The sequence below is a fragment of the Phalacrocorax carbo genome, chromosome 1, assembly GCF_963921805.1.
Source record: "Phalacrocorax carbo chromosome 1, bPhaCar2.1, whole genome shotgun sequence".
Classification (NCBI taxonomy): Eukaryota; Metazoa; Chordata; class Aves; order Suliformes; family Phalacrocoracidae; genus Phalacrocorax; species Phalacrocorax carbo.
The window spans coordinates 90,747,596-90,772,612 of record NC_087513.1 but is presented as its reverse complement, the minus strand read 5'-3'; the positions used below and the strand labels follow the sequence as shown (position 1 = coordinate 90,772,612).

General features: G+C 46.9%; 1 protein-coding gene across 6 annotated transcripts in view; it reads right to left on the bottom strand.

The window, feature by feature from the left end:
- LSAMP (limbic system associated membrane protein) overlaps nucleotides 1-25,017 on the bottom strand; it is a 1,028,083-nt gene that overhangs the window by 310,446 nt on the left and 692,620 nt on the right. The window contains exons 1-2 of one of the 6 annotated variants that reach the window (XM_064466276.1): nucleotides 10,516-10,613; nucleotides 9,194-9,272 (exon numbers count right to left, since the gene is read on the bottom strand). In XM_064466276.1, coding sequence (XP_064322346.1) covers nucleotides 9,194-9,272; nucleotides 10,516-10,564 — 128 coding nt within the window. In that variant the 5' untranslated portion in view covers nucleotides 10,565-10,613. Of the gene's footprint in view, nucleotides 1-9,193; nucleotides 10,468-10,515; nucleotides 10,614-25,017 lie in introns of those variants that run through there. The other 5 variants (XM_064466286.1, XM_064466267.1, XM_064466257.1 and 2 more) reach the window with 5 other exon arrangements.

The window sequence follows — 25,017 nt, the reverse complement described above, 5'->3', positions numbered from 1 at the left end:
TCCTTTTTGTTCCCTGACAAGATGAACACGAGGCCTGACTGTGGACAAATTCCTGCTGACTCCTATTGGGAACGTGCGCCGGGGGTGGGAACGGAGCTCCCTAAGAAGGAGCTGGTGTGAAGGAGACAGCTAGGCTTTGTCACTGTGGCTCCTCTCCTCCAAAGGAAAAGAAAGAGATAGTGATGTTAGAACATTTTAACCTTTTTTTTCTTCTGAGCTTGAAAGGCTGGGCCTGAGGCACCTTTCCTAGCAAAAACAGGCTGCTGTAAGATTGATTGGTTAGGTGCAGAGTTTAAAGGTAATTTTCTCCTGTCACATGCACATAAATTATTGTGGCTCAAGCTGCGATCAGCTCCACATCTCACTTGTTTGACTGCTTTTACACCAGGCTCCAATGAGGGGTTGTAAGAACCATGTCCAGTGCTCCCCAAGCAGCATCCAATATAAATATATATCAAGAGCACCACAGGTGTACACACAAAGTTAGTGTCTGGGGGGTAGGAAGGGGCACATGCCTGCAAATATGTACAGCCATGGATTTTCAGCTGCAGAAGTTGCAGCTAGAGCCTTTTTGTTCAGCTATGAACCTGTTTAAAATGTTCTGTCCACGAACGCCAGGGCAAGGAAAACTCATCCACTCGGATTATTCACAAGGGGGAGAGAAAAAAGGATGCACATGCACACACACACAAAGGAAGCACAGCTGCAGCCAAAGTGAATTCATTTTTAACATTCATGAAAATATTCACAGAACACTTCAGTGCTATTTGCCTAAATTTTGCTGTTTGGAGTAAACACTTGAGCCAGCACAGGCTATATGTTTTAGGCGCAATACTGCATCAGGAGTTAGGGGTGCCTCTTAGCTCCAGGTCACACATTCGAATTACATCCCCAAGTATATGTGGCCCCCTTACTTTAAGGCACAGACTCAGTCTGTCGCTGCACGGTTCCTGACTCTCGGCCCTGTCACAGCCAAAGCAGCTTTGCAAGTACTCGCGGCCACCGCATTCCCCATCCACCACAACCTTATGCAACAAACGCAGGTGTGCTCTGCTAAATTTAAAACAAAAACAACGGCAATGACAGCTCGGGTGCACGCCTGGTCTGGGGAAGCAGACCCCTATCCTCCCCTCCGCTTCCCCCTCCCTGTCCGCAGCTCAACCCCTTCGTTGGTGTCTTTCCCTGAGCATCCTAAGCAGTTCACACAAGGGAAAACGCTACAGCACACAAGGGAGACTCAGCTGAAGCCCTGAAGACAAGAGCTGTGTGCGTTGTCTCTTCCTCCTCCATAAATACAGCTGAGACGACGACTGGATAATTGGCTAAGTGCCTGTCAGCTTAATAACAGAGACACACAGAGAGGGAGAGATTTGTATTTACTATTCAAAGTCATGGATGCTGCCTACCAGCGGATTTCAACATGGGTTTTGTTTGCACAGCGAGGCACGAAAAGTGAACAGACATGCAACATAGTCATGGTCTCCCTTGCCCAGCCTTGTGCGAGGGTACACAAGCAGCCCGAGATGGAGGGAGTGAGAAAGCAGTGAGCTGAGGTAGCTGCCATGCAGGTACCATCAGGTTCCTGTTGGAATATCCCTGGGTTTCTACATTGGAAAAGCACCACCACCACCCCTGATGAGACACTGTCACTGATACAGTAAGTCACACCACATTGGGGGCAATAACAGTGGTGCATGTCCAGCATGGCCACCCTGATGTCCCTGAGAGGGGTGGCTGCAGTGGCTCTGTGAGCGGTGGCTGCAAAACTGTGTGACCAGCCCTATTTCGTTTCACAACTGCACAGCACAGGGTTGGTGCCTGGGGAGCTGGAGCCCTCTTGGCCTTTCCCTCCTGCTTCTAAATCCAGTGCTCTTTTAGGACCCCACCTACAGGGAGCACCTGTGAAGAGAAACCAGTCAGGCATGTCGCACCTCTCAGAGGAGGGTGTGTGTGAAGGACAAGCCTTCCTGTTCTTCGGCAGCTTTCACTACTTCCCTCTGCCACAGAAATGCAAATTTCAGTAGCAAAAGTGGCTCAGGTTGCTACCGGAAAGAGACAGTATTGGCCAGACCTACCGCGGTGTTAATCACGGAGCCTCAGAAGAGGAAGATGCAATATTCTGTTTGCTAGCTGCTTTTCTCCTTCACAGCTGTAGCAACTGAGGCACAGTGAAGTGAAGGACTTCCAGCATTAGCAATGGTTACCAAGGCCCAGGAGTCAGAAAAAGTCACACAGGTCTCCAGGCAAGCAGATCCCATCCATTAACCCGTCCATTGGGCAGTGCCGCCTCTCACCGAAACAATGCCTACAACCGTATGAAGTACACGAATGTTTGTACAACTGCACACCAGAAAACACTTTCCATTTTTAACCAGGAAAAAATGTAGGGAAAGACACAATTTGCACACACGCATGCACCCCCCAAACCTCACGCAGATGTGTTACTGCAAAGTATCTGTTGAACTCCAGCCCAGTCTGAGCAGGCTCAATTCCATCAAGTTAGCTCTGACCGAAAAAACCCAACCCCAGTGAAATCAACAGGGCTGCAGCAGGGCCACTTCTCCTCTCTTTGCGTGGGGCTGAGCATGAGCAGAGTGGAGGCACACTGGGGTCACAGCTGGCCTCCCTCTCACAACCAAGTTATTCCTAATAAAAATCTGCAGAAATATACATGCACGGGGGAGATTGGCTGTTCAGATTATTTTGAAATAGCTGTTTTCTAGGCAGAGGTGAAACTCATCGTTATTAGTTCCCATTACTTACCATAAAACCAGACACGTTAGATGTGCCTGAAGCCTGAAGCAAATGCTTTGGTGTCAGGTTCAGCTGAAAATCACATTCGTTTCTTCTTCAGCATGAGAAGAGTAAAAGAAAACTCAGTAAATTCCTGACTTCGCTTTTGTGCCCTCCATCACACTTACTCCAGCAGAACACTAGTTCACACAAGCCAGAGTGAATTTTGATGGACAACAAAACTAGGTACCTTCAATGAAAATGGCTATATTCAGCCTCACAGTAAGCCTGTTGAAGCCCTGCTGCTGCATCAGCGGTGAGCTGTGGCCCCGCAGCTCTGTCAAAATCAGATGCCTGTGGGTCTGGATATAAAGGGCAGGTACATGTAATATATATTTTGAAAACTTATAGTTATGTGATGGCAAATTCCAGTAACTATGAGCTATTTTAAGACTCGGTCTTTCCTCATGACCTGCTGGGGAGGGATGCAGAGTGGAAGAGGTACCGACTCTGAGACACTCCAGGTAACACGTACTACTATATAAATTTTAATGCCAACTAAGTAGGAGAACATATGGTACTTAGCTGAAAACTGAAGTGTGCGTGCAGACTCAGGGGAGGAGGTTAAAGCCATACAGTCTGATACTGTCTCTCCTCCTCCATCTTTCTGAATGCAAATTACACATACAGTGTTATTAAACATACATAATTTCACCAAAGAAAGAGCCTTTCCTTTTCTAACTTCCATTACACCTTTGCTAGTGATGGGTTAGTCCCACTTTGCAAAAAACGTAGTATCACAAAGGCCCCACTCACCTCTGGGCACACCGTATATAAATATTGCGTGTATGCATGTGTGTGTATAAGGAGAGATGCTGATCATCAGCCTCTGGCCATATATATACACACACATGTTACAACTTCCTTTATCATATGTACATACACACTCACATGTCTATGTATGCATGTGTGCCTTGACATAATGGCACCATCTGTTGCCAGACCTGGAAGTTTTGCAACATCATCTCTTACTACATTTATCCATTTCTTTCTTTCTTTTTCTTTTTGTTTTTTTTAAAGGAAAGTGTCAGCAGAGTAGAGCCCCTTTTGCACAGATCCCGACATACCACCTCCACACACATTCGCTAGATTTGGTAATGAAGGCTTTGCATATGCCAGAGAAAATGAAGAGTGTTTGAGCCTTGTAGTCAATACCAGCGCAGATGAGGATGTACTATGGAAAGCTTGTTCGTCGCATTTGCTGGGCTGTTGAGTGGCTGAGCCGAAAGGCAACCCAAGCTAATGGATAGGTCGCTGGGCTGGGTGCGCCTGAGCCCTGCTGGCCGACCCTGGGTGAGTCCCCTCACCTCCGGGTGCCTCCTGCCCACCCCCAGCCCCTGCCCGTCCCAGCTAATAGCCTGCGCGCCCTGCGGAAGAGGGGCTCTCTCTTATCCTGTGCTCGCGTGGCACTTAATACAAAGGGTGCCTCAACTTAGTGGTGGCCTTTAAGTGCCACAACAACACTACTAATAATCAAGGTTACAATTTTACTGCCAAGGCTGTATTATTATGTAGCATTATACCTTTGAACATGCCTATTCTCATTTCTAGCAAAGGGCTCAGCTCAGTGCTCGCTGTTATAAATCATATGCTAATTATAGACGTAATCTGAACAGCTTTTACTTTTAAAATGACTGTATAGGGCATAAACTTTGTTGTGATGCTGTGTTGCTACTTTGCCTGAAGTGCCTTTGTCCTCTAGCATAGCTCCAGCTCCACATGTAGAATATCAGCAAAATACTGGGAGGCCAAGAACAGAGTTTGCATAAATTGCTTATATTGCAGGATTACACCAACAGCGCTACCATTACCGCCAGTAATTTGATTCTAGCCCATCCTTTGACACATGTAACTGGAAGAAACTAGGTACTCATTAGGATCGAAGTTCCTAAATGTGCTATCATCCTGAAACTTCATATTATTTAAAAATACCTGGTAAAAATGGAAACTGCACACTCAGTTAAATGTTGGGTTTTATCAGTGCATCAGCATCAGATTGATTTAATTCTTGATGAAAAGTTGATGCTTGGAAAAACTCAAGAACAATGAGCCAAATTCTGGCCTTGGCGAGATCCCAGTTCTCCAAGGGGCTGAGCATCATCTGAGCAGCACTCAGCAGCTTAAGCCCTGCATGAGTCACCTGTACCTCTTTATTAGCAGTCCCTGGGTATCTGCCCCAACGACAAATGTGGTATTTCTGGCAGTGCCCTTGGGCTTTGATGGATTTGTACGGGTATAACTGAGTCGATAGGAATGGGGATGTGACCCATTTTGGTTCCTGCTAGTGATGAGCTCCATTTCAGAAGTCATTAAAGGCCAAATCTGCCCTTCTGCCAGGACAACCTGCAAGTCCCACTGACACCCTCAGAATAGTGCTTTAAAGGCACTTTGGGGTGAGCTGCTGTGATGGTTCCTGAAAGGGCTGATCTTTCCCCCAATATGCCGTACAGGTACCTGATCCCACGGCATGGACTCCGTTGCCATTTTGCTTCTAACCCATCTTAAGGGCCAAACACAACACAGAGGCACAGTTCTCTCCCCCCTCAGTTTGCAGTAGCTGCCCTCCGCTGCTACACGTGTCCTGCTTTGCCAACATCCTCCTATTTCTCATCCCCTCCCTGGGCTTGAATGTGCATAACAAAGCACAGCGTCCCTGCCTTTGCTCACCCAACACTTGCAGAGAAAATGAGGTGGGAAGGGGATGCGGGGGGCAGGTAAACAGAAAGAAGATTTGGGGTTGGGGCATGTTTGTCTTTTCCCATTTTAATTAGTTTTGGGGGATATTTTGTGTGCTGTTTGGAAATTCTTTTTTTTCCCCTAACATCAAGCAGGGAAGTTGCATACAAAACCTGACAACCTCATGAATGTGATCTTGCAAGGAAAACACTGGCAGGAGTTATAGCACACAGTTCCCTCTCAATACTCAAAACAGGGCTCAGTGTCCTTCTTCACTTGCTGAAGACAGAGTTAAAAAGATGAAACCTTAGCAAGTCTGACAGGCTCTCTGATACACAGTGTCATCTTTGAAGCATCCTGCTCTCCTTTCTTAGTTGTAGCTGGCTGAACTCCAGGAGCTCTGCTCAGCCCTTCTCACCTGTTGCAGCTTTCCGACCCCTCCTCCCTTTTCAGCCTTGCTCCAAGGAGCAGATCATTACCTTTTTCCCTGTGGATAGTCTATCACAAGCTATTTTTATTCTCCCTCTCTGCAATTCCCTGACTAACGTCCCCATGCCAAATAGTCACTAAAAGTCATCAACCTTCAGCAAGGCCAACAAATGAATCAAATCTGCTGCCAGGTCATTTAAGAGATGAGCCAGCATAGAGTTAGGAACATTTTTAAAAAGTCCACAGCAAGGGAATATTTTAAATGCCATAGCTTTAAAAAGTCATATCCAAACTTCCCAGAATAATTCTATTCTGAGTAACAAGCTGTAGATGAAGTTCCAGAGGAGCAGCTTCCTTTAGGAACATTAGGGCTTATAATAAATTTTTTTTCTCCACTTCATAGAACAGTCCACCCACCCATTCTTCCACTTGAAAGTGTAACACCATCTACAAACGAATAAGGCCCCAAAGGAGAAGAATCCTTCAGAATACCCTGTTCTTGGTGCTTTGCCGAATGATTTGCACCACAATTTACATGAACAAAATATTTTTAGTTATATTATCACTATGTACATTGCCTTTAATTCTCTCCAGCTGCCTATAATTTTTTCTCCCTCCTACATTTTGACTTCCCTTCAAGCTACAGGATGAAGCTACTGGGCACTGGTAAACCACTGCTGCACACTCCCTCTTCCCTCTGAAGTAGAGGCATAGCAAAGATAAGTGATACGATCTCTGTATACAGACCTCTTACCTACCTCTCTGTGGAGGTAAAGATCTGCTCTGAGCCCAGTTAGTCTAGATCATCTAACGTTTTTTCCTATCTGGCTCTTCCCCTCGCATCGTCACGAGTGGATCTATAGGCAGGGAGAGCGGGATGCTGTGAGTTTTTCAAACGCAAAGCTGTCTTAAATTGAGTTATGTTTGGGGGCGTGCAGGGATAACAGCAAGAGGGAAGCTAGCAAACCAACCCTTGCTTTAAAACTGAGGGAATGAAATGCCATCCTGGAGGACCTAAAGTGTACGGGACAGAGGGAAATCTCACCCCTTCCAGCCTCATGTGGCAGTCCTGTCTTCCAGCACAGCCTGGCTTCTGCCCCTCCTCTGAAGGAGGGACTGAAACATCCCAGAAACCTGGGGCTGGTCCCAGGGAAAGGGAGGGGAGACAGCTGCTCGTCCTAGGAAACATGAAAAACATATAGCCAGCCAGATCTGCTTAAAGAGCTTACGAAGGCAGCTGAGGGAAGGAAAGCCTGCGCACCAGCTACACTCACTTCTGACAGAAACGCAGCCTGCCAGGAACACCGTATTGCTCGGGGCAAGCAGTTACATGGGCGGGTGGCGTGCCGCTCCTGCGAACTGTGTCACTTGGCACACATCTGGCTGACACAGCTGGATCGCTTCGCTCAGGTGTTTTATTTTAGTGCCTGACATAACACTGGCAAGCCACACACTCCACATGCAAACAGTGAAACCGCTCTCCCATGCAGCCCCGCTGAGCTTGCTGACGAACGCTTTACACGCAACACATGCGGGCACCATCTCCACCATCCACTCAGCCCTCTCTGCTGCAAATGCAGCTTTAGCACACAGCGTCTAGATAAACTCAAAAGCTCCAAGGTTAAGTGGGAAATAGAAACCCAGTGACCCCTGGCTGGGCAAGCGAGCTTAATGACTTGTCTGATGCTTTATGTACCAAACATATGCCAGCAAACATCTGCCTGAGCAGCCCCTCCAAAATAAATGATTGATGGAAGTGATTTGCCTTTAAAAATGGGATAAGTCAGCTGGGAGTCCTGCTAGAAAAGGGTTAATGGGATATATGAATTGCTAGTGAGTGGAAGGGAGAGGAGAGGAGCTGGGAGTCAGAGGCAACACCCCTTGTTAGGTGTTTACCGTGTCGCATCTAAACCCCTTCCATCGCATATGCAAGGCAGATGAATTACTCTGTAAATCCTATTACTCCGTGTGGATAAATCTTACATGCGAGTTAACAAGTCTGGAGAGCTGGGGAATGGAAGCTGCTGAACGGATATTCCAGGATCAAAACAACCCAGCACACGGGAGCCGAGAGAAGTGATGTGTGTACACATACACACACATATCCCTCTTCTAGCATCCTTCTTCCCTGATCCCATCTTGCTAGCTCACATACCCCGCTATCATTAAATGGGAGTGATGCAGGACACAAGGGATCATGTAGCAGACCATTTGGTGACATCTAGGAGGATTTATTTCAGAGAAAGAAAACTTTGCTGCTGCTGTTAGCTTTGCTAGGGAATTGCTCCCTTGATGCTTCAGGGTTTGTGCACTATCAGCTCCTCATACAGATTACAGACTCATTTTAAATTACGTCCAGTAGTTTTATAGCCGTAATACACAATGTGTGCACACACTCACACGCACAGAATTTTCCTTCACTAGGGAAGTTGCTGCAGGTAAGTTCAGCAAGGCAGAATTGAAAGAGAAACCCACAGGAAAAAGACGACTGCTTTTCAACCATGTGGGACACTCCTAATGGAAAGCCCAAGTAGCCTCAGAACTACCTTTCGAAAACCTGCACAACAAATACAGAAATATAACACTCAGTACTGCCTGCGAATAAGGCTTCATGTGCAAAGACACCCTCATCACAACCGCTCAGCCACGAAGGCACGGTATACACCCACCTACTTAGCCCTGCAAAGAAAACAACACAGTGAACGAGATGCAAGCTCCATCAACGTCGGAGCTCTTACACCATTTTTTCACCAGCCTTTTCAGCCACTGTATCCATCTCCCCTCCCTTCAGGGCAGAAAAAATAAATAAATAAAAGCAAAAGCCAGAGTCTCCCAAAAGAACTTGCCTGAGAGTTCTGGCAACACCAGGGATAAAGTTTTTGCATAGGTACAAAAAGAAGTATGGGAAGATCTATGGAACATCTGGCAAGCACAGCTGGATCCCTTTTTGATTTCTCTATTAATACTGCAGGGCTGGTGGAAACTGTACGTTCATGAGAGCTGGCTAACACAAGCAGGTCTTCCCCCACTGAAATTCTTTTGATCCACAGCACTACACGGAGGACAGCGGTGGCGAGAGGTTTTTCAAAAGCGTTGCAATTTTTTTATGTTAGAGCACAAACACACACGCAGAGCTTGTTTGTAGCAGCTGCCGCTGCTGCTGCAGTTCGAGAGGTAAAATAACACACGCTTTCAGAGACACACACAAAAATCTGTATCGCCTCGTGTGTGTACGTTGCATACATCGAAATACAGAGGCACACGTAGAAAAGGAAAAGTTGGCAAAATGCCCTACCTGAGGATGGCTGTGTCCCCCTGCCTCACGGTGATGTTGTCGGTACCTCGGGTAAAATCCACGCTGCGGACTGGCAGCCCTGTAGGGAGAAGGCAAAGCAATCTCAGTAGGACCAGCGGTAATTGTTTCCGATCAGGCTGAGCCCTTGCTACCATGGCTGGTCTCGTCGAGTTTCACTGTCTGTACTTGTCACTCTCTCTGCGGGTGTATGTGGATAGACAGATGTAGAAAGAAAAACAATAATAATAATGTACAACTCTCGCTCTGATCGACAGCCCCGGAAAGGGGAGGTGATTTCACAGTCCTCCTTAGCTGCCACTTTCTCTTGCTCTTTTTTTTTCAGTCTCTTGCTGGCTTCTTCCCCCCCACCTTTTTTTTTTTTTTTTTTTAAGGCTTTCCAAAAAAACTCTTAGCACAACCTTCGGTTAAAAACAAAAAGGGAAAAAAGAAAAAGACAAGAGGAAAAAGTCAGGTAACAAAATAATTTAAAAAAAAAACCAAAACCAATAAAAATTAAATCGACCCGTTTGGAGTGATGGAGAGAGGTGGAAAAAAAGGCAAAGGAACAAGACGAGCGCTGTGCCGCCGGGATGCGCGAGTGGATGGTCCTGCTCCAGTGCGCGGCTGTGCAGCTTCCCAGCCCCGAGCTCCCTTCCTAACCCACTTTCCCAGGCGGAGCGAGGGAGGGAGGAGGCGAGGAGGGAGGGAGAGGAGGGAGGGAGGGAGAGGAGGCAGGCTGACTGGTGAGACGGCAGCTCGGCGGCACCACGGCGGCGGTGGGCGCGGGAGGGGGGCTGCAGCGGCGCTTCCCGACCCCCTCCCCGGGGGGGCAGCCCCCCCCACCCCAGCCCCCCGCCGGGGAGCGGGGCTGCCCCGGGCCTTCGGGAGCCGGACCCGGGCTGGGAAGGGGAGGGAGCGGGGCACTGCAGCTGGGAGAAGGGGCACTGGAGGAAGGGAAGAGGGCTGGAGGGCAGAGGGGGGAAGCCTCGAGGGAGAGGGGGCTGGAAAGGGGAGGAGGGAGAGGCAGAGAGGAAAGGGGATGCGAGAGGAAGAGGGGGCTGGAGAAAGAGGCACGGGGGGAAGGGGAGAAGGGGGAGAAGGGGAGTGCGGGCGGGGAACGGGAAGCAGAGGCAGAGCGGGAAGCGGAGAGGAAAAGGCAGGAGCAGCCGGGAGAAGCGGGGCGGGAGGGAGGCACCGGGAGCAGAGCAGAGGATGGAGGAAGATGCGGCCAATATTCACAGGAGAAGACGCTGAGAAAAGAGGGGGGGGGGAGGGGGGAGGGGGGAGGGGGCAAAGAAGCTGCGGCCAAAAGTGCAAACAACTTGTCTCTGCGGCCCAAAGCCACAAGCTCGCTGGTTTACAGAGCGGCATTCTCGGCAACTGCCTCTGCAGCCTCCAGCCTCGCTGTTCCCCCTCTCGGACTTTGCACCAGATAACACAGTTGCACATCCCTCCCTCCGCCTCCCTCCCACCTCTCCCCGCTCAGCCCTTCCCGCCCCCCACCTCCTTTCCCAGCCTTTGAGGGACGGAGCGGGGACAAAGCCGGTATTGAGCCGCCGGCCCCGTGAATGCCCGGCCTGTCCTCCCCGCCTGCAGCGCCCGCAGCTGAGCCCCGCGCCCGGGCGGCAGCGCTGCCCACCCGGGAACGCTCCCACGGCCCGCGCACCATCACCCGCACCCTCGCAAGAGAAGGGGGATTCAATTAACGGAGAGGAACGAGCCGTATGTTTTAACTGCTGCTGCCTGCCTCCCTGCCTGCCATTCATTCCCCCAGCCTGTTTCTCCTCTGCCCGCAGGAGGGATGAGGAGGGATGCTCCGAGGGGTGTTTTGCTAGCGTAACCCTTCCGTGGCCAACGCACGGTGGGGCTGGGAGCAAAAAGGAAAGAGGTGGTTTGAGGGGGGGGTGGGTCCAGAGAAGCAGGTGCTAGAAAAGCCATGGGGAACTCTGCTGTGAGTTGCTGTGCTGCACCCTCATGGCGCCGCTGCCTGTGTCACCTCCGGTCCTGAAGCCTTATGGGGATACAGCGGACCCAAACTGGAGAGACGTGAGGAATGGCTCCGTGTCATACAAATGGCCACGCAGAATAGGATCAAAGGTCCCTCTAACCCTTTGTCCAGTCTCTGAGCGCAGCCTAAAGGCAACGCCTGGGGCAGAGCACAAGCACAAGGCCAGCGTGCAGTGGTGCTGCCCCAGAGCACTTCTCTAATTTCCCGTGATTTGTGGCTGAGGCATGTCCCCAGCCAGTGGCAGTGTCTTTGTAGTTAATGGCCCTCGACTGATTTTCTTCTTCCAGGAATGCATCCAGTTGCTTTCTGAACCCCTAGAAACTGGCCCCTGCAGCCTTGGTAGGGAAAGGCCGTGCTGCCTACGAGTACTTAAACAATTCCTGCATGTGTTAAGGCCCACAGAAAGGGCTAAGGTCACGACACCACTGCTCCAGTGCCACGCATGCAGCAGCAAAAGAGATGACTGCTTTGTATTCAAGCCAAGGAGCGAGCCAATTCAGACATTTCCCCTGCAGGAGACTTGATGCAGATGGCACCAGAGAAGGGGAGCAACAAGAAGGAGCTAGGGGGCTAACCCCCAAACTGGATGTTCCCAAGCAGAGAGGTTTCACCTGACAAGGGGCTATTGCTCTGAAGAAGACCATGCTGCTAACAGACTAGCAGGCACTGCTGTAGGGCAAGGGACAGCACAAGGGACAGAGAGACACCCTCAGGCTGCTAGCATCTCAGACGATGGGCATCACCAGGAGGAAATCTCTGCACTCCTGTGACAAAGTTTGAGTACAGCTAAAAGACCCAGTCCCATATGAAGTTACCAATGACAGATACACACCCCCTTGCATGTCAGAGCACTGCATGGATCCTTTTTACACGGGTCTCCCACATATGCTTCATCTACATTTAATAAGAGCTATTGTATGTTAATTAAATGCCAGTGGAGTAAGGAAAACATATTTGTCAAAGATTAACTATTATGCAATGCAAGAAGCATCTGCCACCCAACTGCTAGAGCTCACTAAATATTTCCTTATCTCAGAGTATTTACTTAGGAGGCAATAACTATCCAGTTAAATCTAAATTTAATGCTTAGTTAAATATAGTTCATGGAAAGTGGCACCAATATGTTTTATATAGAGAACAACAGAGGGGGTTTCAGGGAGGGAAAAGGAAGGAATCCTGTCCCCAGACTTCAATAACATCCTGACTCAAGGTGGGACTGCACATGGCTGTGCCTCCCTACAAAGTGGGGCACGTCACAGCGGACTCGGAGGCCCCTCTGCTGAGATGGAAGTATAGAGGAAGTCTTCATCTTCTTACACATTTATACAATCCTCATTAGAACCACCGTAGCATAACTATTTAATAATAATAATCATAGTAAACAGAGAGACGAGGAAGAAATTCCCTGGAGGGTCTTGTAAACCTTGGGAAGAATAAAACAAAAAGAAAACCTAAAGCTGATAGGTCTTATTTGCTTTTATAAGTGTACAGAAGCAAAAGGAAGGGGTTGCCTGGGTATAAAAGGCCAAACAAGCAGAAATCACTCAAATCCTAGGAGAGCACCTCACGAGTAAAATAAATAATGTTATTTTTGTACATGTTCCCAGAAGAAATAACTCCCTGGACCCATCTCCCCCTGCTGGGAGCAGATAAAGAAACAGCAGGTCTGCTTTCTAACTTTCCAACATTCTAAAAACTTGAGGAAAAATTCAGGTAAAAAAATCAGAGTGTAGGCATCACAAATCCATGCTGCTATCTTTAACGCCATTTCCCAATACTCCCGGTAGGTGCAGGACTGGCAGGGCCAGCCTGACTGACCAAATTTTGTCACTGTGCAGTTCAGGAACGGATGGAGCAGCATGAACCCAGCCCTACAGGTACCACATCAACCTCCTCCAACGCAAAACACTTACACCCTGTTCAAAGGAAACACGGCCTAGAGCAACACGCCTCGAGGAGCGCAGGCTGTATGGCACCACCAAAGACACAACAGAAATACTTAGATGACAGGTTTAGGAAGGTGCCTGTGCTCCCACTCTGTTGGGTAGGGGGTGGCTCTGCGTGCAGGCTGGAAGGAAAACAGCAGCACAAGCAGACACAGCCTGGCTCACCTTGATCTCCCTGACTTTGAGGGAAATGTGTTGAAGACATCACAGCCTAGGTGTGTAAGCTGGCCACAGGAGAGACCCTCCATACTGGGTAGGCAGCCTCCACTGAAATATGCGGTGCCGAGGTGCTCTGGGACTAGCACTCAGGTCACCTCTGCCTACCTGTGTGGCAGCTCAGTTTTAGATATACTCAGGGATCGACATTGTGAAAGCCTGAAGTGCCATCTGCTTTTCGTCGAGAGCCAACAGAAGCTTAAAGCATGGACTCCGGCCACAAATACGGATATTTTTATTCTGCATTTGGAGGTGGCTAAAAGCAAAGAGCAATCCACAGAAACTTCACGCAATGCCAAGTGCAACAGCCATCTGTATGATATGGATGGCCACCCTCTCGGAGCAGAAGTGAGGCTCATCAGCTCACACCACAAACTGGCAACTGTTGTCACCTGACTTCCATTCACTACCAACCACACCCAAACTGGTGACTTGTTCCCAAACCTCGCTGGAATGAGGGAAAAAATATTTCTCAAAAATACAAAAGAACTGCTCGTACAAAAGCCTCCAGACCCTTTCTTGACCCACATGATTGTTTTAAAGGGACTGTATATCTGCACTGCCAGCAGAGTCCAAGCATCTAGGGACTTTATTCAGGGTATCTGCAATGGTGAGTGAAAACGTATGATGTTTTGTGAGCTATAACGTGTTTAGTCAAGATACACTGCTGTACTCAGCAGCAGAGCCTGCTCAGAGCTTCTCAGCCATGCAGAGGAAATGCAATTTTGTTGCATTGGCAGGGGAGTTATGGAGAGGAAGAGGGAAGAGCCAGAGGGGTTTCCACACACGGGGAAGAAGATTAGGGGCTGTAGCAGGGGTGTGGTGATCTGTTCTTCCTCTCTTCCTTCCTGTACGTCCAGCTCTTACATGCACACGTTTCTACCCTGTTGTGCAAGGGCAGCATCCCACTCCATTTTCTTAAGCAGCTACATTTCACTCTCCTTTGGTTTCTGGGATTCAGGGAGCCACAGGAGAAGAGAGGGAGGAAAGTCAGGGCTAGGAGGGAGGTGGAAAATCCTTTGACTGCAGCAGGTGCCTCTAGAGGCAAACTGAAGAGGAGATGGGCTTTCAGTGGTAAATGCCCTTCTCCTCAGACTCAAAGAGAGAGGTCACGTAGGCCATACTCTGCCCATTCCTTCAGCTACACCTGCCTGATAAAGTGGCCTCCATCTATACCAGGCCAGAGCCTGCTGGAAAGAGTGGAAAAATAATTTCCATGAGACAACTGAAAAGAAGAAAGTCTGCTAAGGCACTTAGGGAAGACAGGTTATGGGGAAAAATTATGCAGTTTGAGAAAAATATATGTGCATGATGGCTCTAATACTAGAAGTAACTGTTCCACAATGTGCTTTATTTTAAGTAAGACATGCTTCTTATGAATGTTTTGCAAGTCTATAAATTAAACTGGCTTTTGATGCTGAAAATCAGAGCCAGCTTAGGCCTGAGACTCACATCCAGAAATGCACTGCAACAAGACCAAGCTTCCTCTGAAGTAAGGACCCCATTAGGTAGAAGGATTTATTGCATTGAGAGCACTCAGGGCATAACTGTGGATGATAACATGCATGCACAACACCTCTTTCTAACTGTGGTCACTGAGCTGTAACAGAACGTCCCCCCTGTACAAGAACAATAGCTGATTTTCACCAATTTGTAACCTTGTTATTATGCAATCGATCTGGCTTCACAATTGATCACCTTGGTGTGGACAATTTAGAGGCCAAGGGCCAGGTTCTCAATTGCTGTAAGCTGACATATCACCACTGCTGTCAAAAGAGCTACGTGGATTTCCACCAGCTAAAACACAGGCCTTTAGTTTTGAAGTTCATCTACTTCTGTGCTGCGTGGGTAGAAAAACACGTTATCCCTTCTGAAAGAAAAAGCCTTGTACAACTAGATAAAGAGATTTTGTGCTCAGACTTTTCAGAAAGTTTCACCTTTAGTTAAAGACCAAATCTGAAGCTTGGGCAGGAGGAAAAGAGCAGCCTGAAGATGACTTTTTACATCAGGATATGACCAGTGAGATTAAAGAATTAGCACTGCAATTGGTTTGTGGCCTTAATTACTGGTTGCTACCACAGCAAGTGCTTGTAGAACTACAAAGTCATTGGCAACAGGTCCTTCCTACTTCATAGGAATGAGAAACAGAGGGCGCTTCCCTTCTAGGGAAAACAAAAGTTGCCCTTCCAGCCTTACAAACACAACAAGAATATAAGCAATCAGTAATATCAAGAGCATGGTGCTGCCTTTTCCCTGAAATATCACATATCATCAGCGACTTCCTTACCGACACCTCAGAACTGGGCTCTGCAGCTGCTGTCTGTCGGAGGGTGTCAAATCACTTCAAAACCACGGGAGGCCACGCTGCTGAGCGACTGCTGCTGCATGGCAGGGAGCCAAGCTGCCTGCCATCTCCCAGCTGAGTCAGCAGCCCCAGTGGGAAACTGTGTGACCTGTCTCCCAAGGAAGGCCAGCTCACAGCATCAGAAGCAGGGAAAGAGCTGATCCCAGTTCTGACATATTTCATGGGGACTGGGTATTATGTTGACCTGTATTTTCAAACATGGCTATAGGAGCTAGGCATGCAAATCTAGACAAGCAGTCCCATACCTCCCACTGAGGACAGCTTCACAATCTCTTTTCTTTTTATATCTGGGGGTGAAATCATTGCTTTACCAATGTCAAGTAACACTAGATGAGTCAGGTGGAGCCAGAGTTCAACCCTACAGGTCTTTAAAGAATTCACTTCCTGTAGGAAAGCAATAGCTCTATCCGCTTAGGCCTATTATCCCCCCAAAACATTCCTCCCGATGCTGGTGAATATTTACAGCCCCCAGCACAAGTAATTAAGATCAACTTCACAGAAGGAGGCTCGAGTAGTTAACAGTCCCTCCCAACACACAAGCAGAAGAATGACCCAGAGGTTGGGATGTTCTAGGAGGACCTGGGATATATCCAGTCCCAATTTCCTCAGTGAATTTGGGTAAATCACTTAATGAGGCATTCACAAAGGCGTAAAAAGCTAATCTTCCTAGGCTCCCTCTGCCCTCAGAGAGATAATCTTCTCTTGAGGGCACTTCAGAGCAGATGCCTAATTTAACCGTTTAAAATTGTCCCGTCTCTCGGGGCGTGTCAAAGTTTCCAGCTACATAGCAGAGATCCTAACATATGCTTTAGCTTCCAACAGTATTCAAAGGTTGAAGAACTGAAGACTGCAAGGTGATCTGACACTACAATACAGAAAACCCCTGCAAGACACAATCTACAGAACACGCCAGGTGTGATCTATTTCTAACATAGTCATTAACAGGCCCCAAAACGACTGTCTGGCAGTTGCAAGGGATGTTATGATCACTGCAGACAGGAATCCTATACAACTAAGAGATGGTCAAACCTGTTCTCTTGAGCCTTCCTATATATTCAATGACCCGCTCTGGTGTGGAGTTCTCAACATGATGCTAATGGATGAGAATAATCATTCTGACAGTGATGATTCGGAAGAGAGCTCCAAAGTCTTGCTGAAATGATACATGCTACACATTCATCATCACCAGAGAATTAATTTTATTGTGAAGAATAGAGTGCGGCAGGCTGTCGTGCTGTGCATTTTCTTGTCCATTACAGAAGCTCCCACATAGCTTTTATGAAACTTAAAGTGAGGCCTTCAGCAAGACAAGAAAGAATCTCAAGATTTGTGATGCTATCAGGAGACCAGGCACTGTCAGAAAGCCTCATGCACAACAAGCTGAGAGAGAAATTTGTATGCAGAAATTTGGAGAAGGGTCCCTTTGAAACTATGACCTGCCTGAATTCAAGCTTCTGAAAACACTTCCAATCGTTTCACTGCGTTCAGGTCTGAAAATTACAAAAACTCATCTTTAACATGTCATCTTGAAAATCTGGACAAGCCAGAACTGTCCCACAGATACAGGCTCAGTTAATACCATTCTTACAGGCTACAGGTCAGGGATGTCTCTGCATTTCCATTTGGAGTTAGTAACTGCCTAGTCTTTCAACGTTTACTTTAGAGCATTTCAGCTTTTCTTTTCCCCTTTCCCACACTGCTTCTCTGCTCCTTTCTCCAATCTCCTCACCCTGCTATTTTTCAGGTTTCTCTCCCTTTCCTAGGTTGGTCCCATGCCCTGTTTCTGTCAGACCCAGTCATATTCATACATTTTAGAGCTAGAAGGGACTGCTCAGATCATCCTGCAGTTGCCTGGCCCAAGCCACAGAGACTCACCCACTTCTGGCAAGAAGCCACAACCAGCAGCTCAGCCAGAGCACCTTGTTAAATAAAGGCTCTTGGCTTCGTTTTAAGCAACCCCAACTGCAGAGATCTACCCCGTGTCAGTGGGTTTAATGACTAATTACCACCTCAGGTTAAGAATTTTTCATGTTGTTTTAAGCACAAACTTTATTTTCTCTATCATGCAGCCACTGAATCGAATCATGCTTTTGTCTGCTTAGATTAAACGGTCATCTGTTGTTAGGTACCCTCTCCTTGAAAAATTGTGTTGTACCTGTTTGAGTGTCACTTTGTACCACTTTATTTCTAGTCCAATACTTTGCCACAAATGCCCAACACCTAGTATCAGAGAGGGAAACGTGGTCTTTTCAGCAGCCTCTGAGAGAGGGGACAGATGCCAGATTAATACCACTGTCCTAGGGATGAAGCCAGAGAGCACAGAAGTAGGGCCAGGAGTGGGAACTTTAGGTCCAAGCCTTAGCATGAGGAAAGGGGAACTAGGAGTTGGGGGGAAAGAACGGAGGACCTGCCCACCAAGAGGTGAAGGAATAAGGGGGCTCCTCAGGGAGATAAGGGATTGTGCTGGAGGTGATTCCAGGAACTTGTTCTGTTAGACAGGCCCACAGAGCCTCCGGCACAGTCCTGTGCTTGGACGCAGCAGCAGTGCAGCTGTATGGCCTGTGGGCATACACGGCAGCAGCAGCAGAACCCTGTCTCAGAACCACTCTGATTCAGCCTCATCCCAACTCACGTTTAAATCAACTTGGATAAGGCGAAGCAAACTTGAGTGTGGACATAGTTGCAAACTGCTCAGAGGAAGCGACACCTATCAGACAAAGCTATAACTCTTGAAGAACATTCTTCTCTGAACCCCTGCTTACAACACTGCCTATGCTGGGCTGGATGAGTGATGCACACATCCTGAAACGGCTCCCTAAAGCAGAGGTCTGGGGGCCATTTATAAAAGCTTGCAGGCAAGAGTAATAATAGGCAGGTGTTCTCCTGGAGGGGCGTAAAACCTCTGTGGGAACTTGACCTGTCAGAGCCAGGCTCAAGCCCTGAAGTGCCAGCAAACACACCCCCTCTAATGACAATTTACTCAGCTCCTGCAACCTGCTTGATCCAGCAGCTCATGGGGCTTTAAGAAACAAAAAGCCAACAACCCAAACAAGAACGAAAGCATTGCTTCCTGTGAAACCCCTGCGGATTTGTGCATAGTCCTGGTCTTCAGCGACACTTCATTACCTTACTAATTTATACAACACACCGGTATTTTTTGAATACTGTAATGAGCCTGCTAGCTTCTTCCAGCAGGCAAAGATCAGGGAAGGACAAAAAGCAGGTTGGTCAGAGCACCCTGGCAGCTGGCTGAACAAAGGCAGGGGATGTGAAAAAAAACCACTACAGTTGGATCAGACTGGAGTAATAAAAAAAAGCCCAAAGAAACCTTTTATGATGAGACGGAGACACGAGTAAGGCACTTCCACACTTCATTGCTTACCCTCTGATACAGGAATGGACTGGAAGATGAACACCAGATACCAGACGTATAGCACTTGTGGGTGAGGCTACCTCAGCTGTTCTTAGGGAATATCTATGACTGATTACTTTTTAGTCAAAGTCATTGCCTGTAAGACCTTTTCACCTTTTTTTCTTCTGCAAGGAATCGTTCTGTATTTGCCAGACCTAAGTGGGAATCCAGGGAGGGCCTGAATTTGTGAAATGGAAGACTTTAGGTCACTTAAGCATCTGCTTTGAAGCTTTTGGTAGGACAACCACTTTCACATACAGTCATAAGAAAGAATGGTAAAAACAGTTTAGCAGAGCTGCTTTTCAGCTGGTGAGTGTGTTGCACGAAGGAGCTGGCAGAAAAGCTTTTTACAGTCTTGGGATGGCAAAACACAGCTGCCAAATGCAGGGAGGTACCTGCTCAAGTAAGCCCTTGCAACTTACTGATCTGATGAGGGTCTGAGGAAGGAGGAGCCTAAAGCTCAAAGAATTTTCCCACTGAAATCATCTATCAGTGTCTGAGATGTCAAAGGCAGTCTTGACAGGCAGAGGCCCCTTGGACGAATCCTGGCCCTGAGACAATCATGTGGAGCTTTGCCACCTATTTCAGCGGGGCTATGATTTCACCTCTTGAGTTTGCATCTTGGCTGGAGAATGAGTGCAATACAAAGAACAAAGCAAATGTGGAAATTAAGGCATGCCTTCAAATTCACATCCATTTAATGGAATTACAGCAATTTTCCAGTAAGGTCATTGCTCTTCAAAGTGAGGAACAAACAGTGAATCTGACTGGCCTCAGACAGCCCCAGCATAAGCAAATTAAGTGCAAATTTCTCCTATTCCCAGCTCTGTCAGGACACCCCTGTTCTGTCCATCAACGTGCCCTGGTATTCCTGCCCACTCTCCCCATCTGCTGATGTAGCTAAGCCCTGAAAAGAAGCTGCTGCTATTGCCCATGAATTTTTAATGTAGCAAGGAAAAGGCTGCAGGAAGAAGAATATTTGGTGGCATTTACTCCCTATGATCAAAGCCATTTCATGTCTCTTGTGTGATATTATTAGAACACAATATGAAGTGAAAGCAGTGTTCAGACTAAGGTCCCTATTCACATAACACTTTCTGCAGAGGAGAATGCAAGAACCAATGCCAGCAGGAAGCCCATCTTCTTACAGCATCTCTCTGCCCATGTGTATCTGCAAGGAATTGCCTGACAGAAAGAGCCAAGCAGGTACCTTAAACCAGTCCTTTTTATCGCTAACACAATGTTCAGTGGGACATCTCCATTCACCTCTGAATGCTTCCCAACACCCAAAAGCACTTGTACAGCGACCAGTAAGGGACACAAGTCTAAAGGGATAACGTACCACAGAAAGAACTATATTTTAGGCCTCTGTTGTCACTGATATTTGTTAACTAAAACTCCCAGGGATGACAGGAAAAAGACTATGTAACAAAAACAAGTCAGCTGCCAGTAGGAGTAGGGTGCAGCTAACTCTAGGTTCTCATGTTCCCAAACCAAGCGGTTATTTCTGTACTGGCTCTGTGTTTGGGACATACCAAGCAACCACCTAAGAGAATGTAATGCCAGAGAGAGAGCTGGCATGCCCTGTCTCTGGCCTGTCACTAGCTGGGCCAATCCTCCCATGCTGAGAAGGAGACGAAGACCTTACAGGAAGATCTGTTAAGGATCCAGTGAGGAGAAAGGGAATTTCTAGCTAGCAGGAAAGAGGATACTGTGGTTCAAACAGTGGCTTTCTGGAAGTCCAGATTAATTCCAGTCCTTTCCTCCCCTCTACTAAAGGGCAAAATGGAACATATACATTAATGTAAGCTTTTGAAAAGCTGCTTCTTCTGACTTCAAACAGTTTGCATATCCTTGACAAGCATGGGTATGTGAAAATATTTCCTTGGAAAATATCTGCACCAGCTGAATATGCTGTAATTACAAATTGCTCTGCCTTATCACCATCTTTCAATCAACAATAAAACTCAGACACCAAGAGGCCAAACTGATCAACTCCTAGCCACAAGCAATGTATCCCATGCAGATCACCCCCACCATTGCTCAAGAACTTCTGAAACAAATTTGTCTGCTGCTGGTAAGCGTTTGATAAGCAATTCATGAAAAGCCAATGCCTTGTTCACATTATACCTCTGGTAGTGCTGAGGATGCATTGCTCATACCAACTGAAATTTTCAGCCTCTGTTCCATGGCTGAAAGACTGAGATATCTGTAAGCAAGGGTCAAGGTTCAGCAAGTAGCAGGGATACCAGTGCAAAAGTATTTGCCCATTGAGTCACGCTGCTGCTAATACAGGACTCATGACTACTCACTGAAAGCCATCAGGCCAACAAATTTGCACTAATATCACAAAAGGAAAGTCAAGGGAACCACACCTGAAATTGAAGTGAAATTTAAGCATTTTGGTAAACATAACATCTGTAAATGAATGCTGACATCAGTCATGCAGATGTTAACAGCCTTAACAGAAGGCCTCCAATGGCCCCTGCTGCTTTTATGTTCTTTCGAGCCAGGCTCTGATGAAGGCTCTGTACTGGACAGCTCTTTCTATGCCACTGTGCAAATGAAACACTGTTGACTGAAGCAGAGAAAGACCATAAGCGCCCAAAAATGTCTAAAGGAAACTGCAAAAAATCAATGCTTGACATATAATGTGGCTGCAGTCTCCCAAAGCTTTACAGTAAGAAAGCTCCTTGAAGCAGAAGTTCTGTTTATACACAGAAAAGTGGGAATGCGTTACAGCTTAAAACTTTGGACCAAAAAGGTGTTTTGCTCTTGCTGGTGCAGAGAATTGCAGAAAGGATTGAGGTTTCACACAGGGTGAACCCTCCCCACTCCACTTACACAGCACAACAGAGCTGTGGGTGCTGTACCAGGTGCTGCAAGTCCATAAGGAAAGAAACTCCGGTGAGGGAGGGGCAGGGTCAGTCCTCTGTGGAAAGGGTCATAGAAAACCATCACGCTTTGTGTGTGCATGCATGCGTGTGAGCGAGCGAGGTGAGACTGGCATATGTGATATTCCAACCTACTGGGATGACTGAATAGGAAAAAGATAAAGTTTTAAGCTCTGTGGTCTTTTTGTCAGGGAATAATGCCTACAACAAGAGAGCAAAACAAATCAGCCCAGACAGAAAAAGCCTGTTTCATCTGTAGATCGAGTTTTCCTTGTAACTTCCAGTATGGTTCTCAAGTCCTCTAAAGCTCTCCTCTCTCCCAGGAGCCAATCTTAAAACACACCGTTTGAGCACCTTAGCCAGGATAAAGTCAATGTCTTGATGACTGGGGAACATGCAATGCACTTTCAGTTTACTAGATGTATTAAAATCCCAACAGAAAGACTCAAGACGCTACTAGTATTGGACAGATGACCCTTAGCTTAGTTCTACACCCAAGATCTTTTATGAAGTGAAGCCCAAGTCCCTCGTTTCTAGTTCCTGTAGTATCTTTCCATAAAGCTGCCAGGTGTTTGGATAGCCGTATGGGGTTGGGTATATAGAGAGAAATATTTTGTGATTGGAATATGACTGTGGAGCTAATGAAGCTCTAACGGCAAATCCAAAAAGGATGCACAAGCTGCTCAATGTTATCCGGTTCTCTGAATCCAGCAGTTCAGGACAACTTTCCCCAGCAGGTTATAGCTCTCATCTCCCCTGACTATTTTGTCAGCATGGAAGAGAATGCCAAATACTGGCATTCCCTGAAAGATGCAAAGCTGTTTCCATAACTCCTCTGGCAACCACAGCAACTAAGTCACATAAATACTAATTCAGAATAGAAAACTTTGGAAAATTAAGATAAAGGGGAATAAAGTTTAAGACTAGGAAGTGTTTCAGAATAAAACCCCAAAACATTCAGTATTATCTGTAGATTTTCTCCTTTTGTCTTAGACCAGCTAGATAAATGATTAACACTTTCTGATTATTTATTAACAACACTTGGAATATAAGCAATGAGAAATGGAGAAGCCACCAGACCTCCTCAAAAGGAAACAGTTTGACACATATTCCTCAAAAGAAAGGAAAACTCCAATCAGGGACTGCATTTAGGAATTTAACTTGGTATAGATGTTCTTTTAATAAAATTACTCTTACCTGTCCCGTCTATAGTGGTATTTAGGAAGTGCAAAGAACACATATTTAACTAGCTATCGTGTATGAACAGCCTAGCACAAATAAGGCAGTATGCTTCCATGACGTATTAAAAAAATCAGTTAAACCTTAGGCTGCTCCTTGCCATTACGCTTAACATACGCTAAAATCATACTGCCTTGTTTTCATTAGGCTGTTAATACACGCCCCCAAAGGCAGCTTCACCTTAAAGCTCCCATGAGAAAGATCTAAAGGGTTAGCTATGTTGGCAAACCCATCTGAAGTTGACATACCGCTGACGCAGCTGTAACACACTTCCGATCTCTTCATTGCCCCAGTAAACACTCTTGGCAAAAAGATTACAAGGCCAGAGAGCTGCACCTGCACTTTGGCTCTTGTAGAGTCACATTCAGCACCATGTTTCCTCATGCCTAGGATTAGAGTAACGAAAGTTGATAGCAGGGACCTGATCCTGGACATGGGAAAGTAGAGGCCTGCCGGCAGACTGGCAGAATTTCAACTGCTGCATGTCAATTCACGCAGACAAATTGAGGCTCATCCTGACATTGTCTTGCTTTGGTTCCTGATTTCTGACCATAGGGTAGGAATGAAATCACTACCTGTCCCAGTACCTCTGTGAATCCAGTCTGTCTTTTCTTTCCTAAATGAAAGCATTTGGTAGGACTTCCCCATATCTGCAAGCTGCTTTTACATGACTCAAAACATTGTTTTCAACATTGAGTCCAAAAGAAAATTTCTTGCCTCTGCTGAACAGTAACGCTTTAAATGTACCTACTGCCCCTTCAGAGTACGGACTGATCCCCATATATTCATCATCTCCCTTGTGCTGTTTCTCTGTGCAACTCACTGAAGAAGTAGTGACCTTTTCCTTGCTCAGGCACAACAGTCTCCTGAATGTCACCAGGCCACAGATCTAGTTGTCAGGCACCAATTCACTGTCATAGAGTCTAAAAGGGGCTCTCAAGGCCCTGGTGACACATTCACTGTGTGTGCTTCCTCTGCTTTACAGCTGACTCACACAGAGAGCCAGTAGGCTCTCTCCAGGACAAGAAAAATAACTGTATATTATCTGCTTAAAAGCCCCATAATCCTTAGGCAACAACTGCGTAGTAACTGCAGTGATAGGTTGAATCTTTCTGCTTCATATTAATAAAACCCAATGCAATATTACTGCTTGCTGCATGGAAGGCTTTTACATAAACAGCCTCCCCTCCCCCCCCCCCCCCCCCCCCCGCCCCCCGAAAAATATGTGTGGGGAAGGACTCGGATGTTTAAGACACTGCTTAGGTTTCCATTTGCCGCATCATGTTGGTGTTGAGGAACTAGACTACTTCATCGGAAATAAACAGAAAGTAAGCAAAGAGTGCAAATGGGGAAAAAGCAAATCACCTCTGTGTTTTAACAATCTGACATATCATTTGCCAGATGAGGGGGGAAAGTCTCTTCTCCAAAGTAGTTTCACTGTTATCTTTTTAAGGAGACCAACTGCCCTGTGTCAGTCTTGAAGAGTCACTGCTTGTCCTAGATAACCATTTTCTGACACAGGGGGACACAAAGCCATGACAGTGAGGGAGTAACCTGCCAATGCCAGTTGTGTCTTCTGCAAGTGCTTTTTCTCTAGAAGGCATAATACAATTATGAAGGATTCTGCACAGCTCCATCTTATTCCCATAAATTGCAGAGACAGAAAAGTGCCTGCACCAAAATGCAGCATCTCCAGAGCCAAGTTTCCCACTCATGTCCACTGATGTCCTTTCAGCGTGGCAGC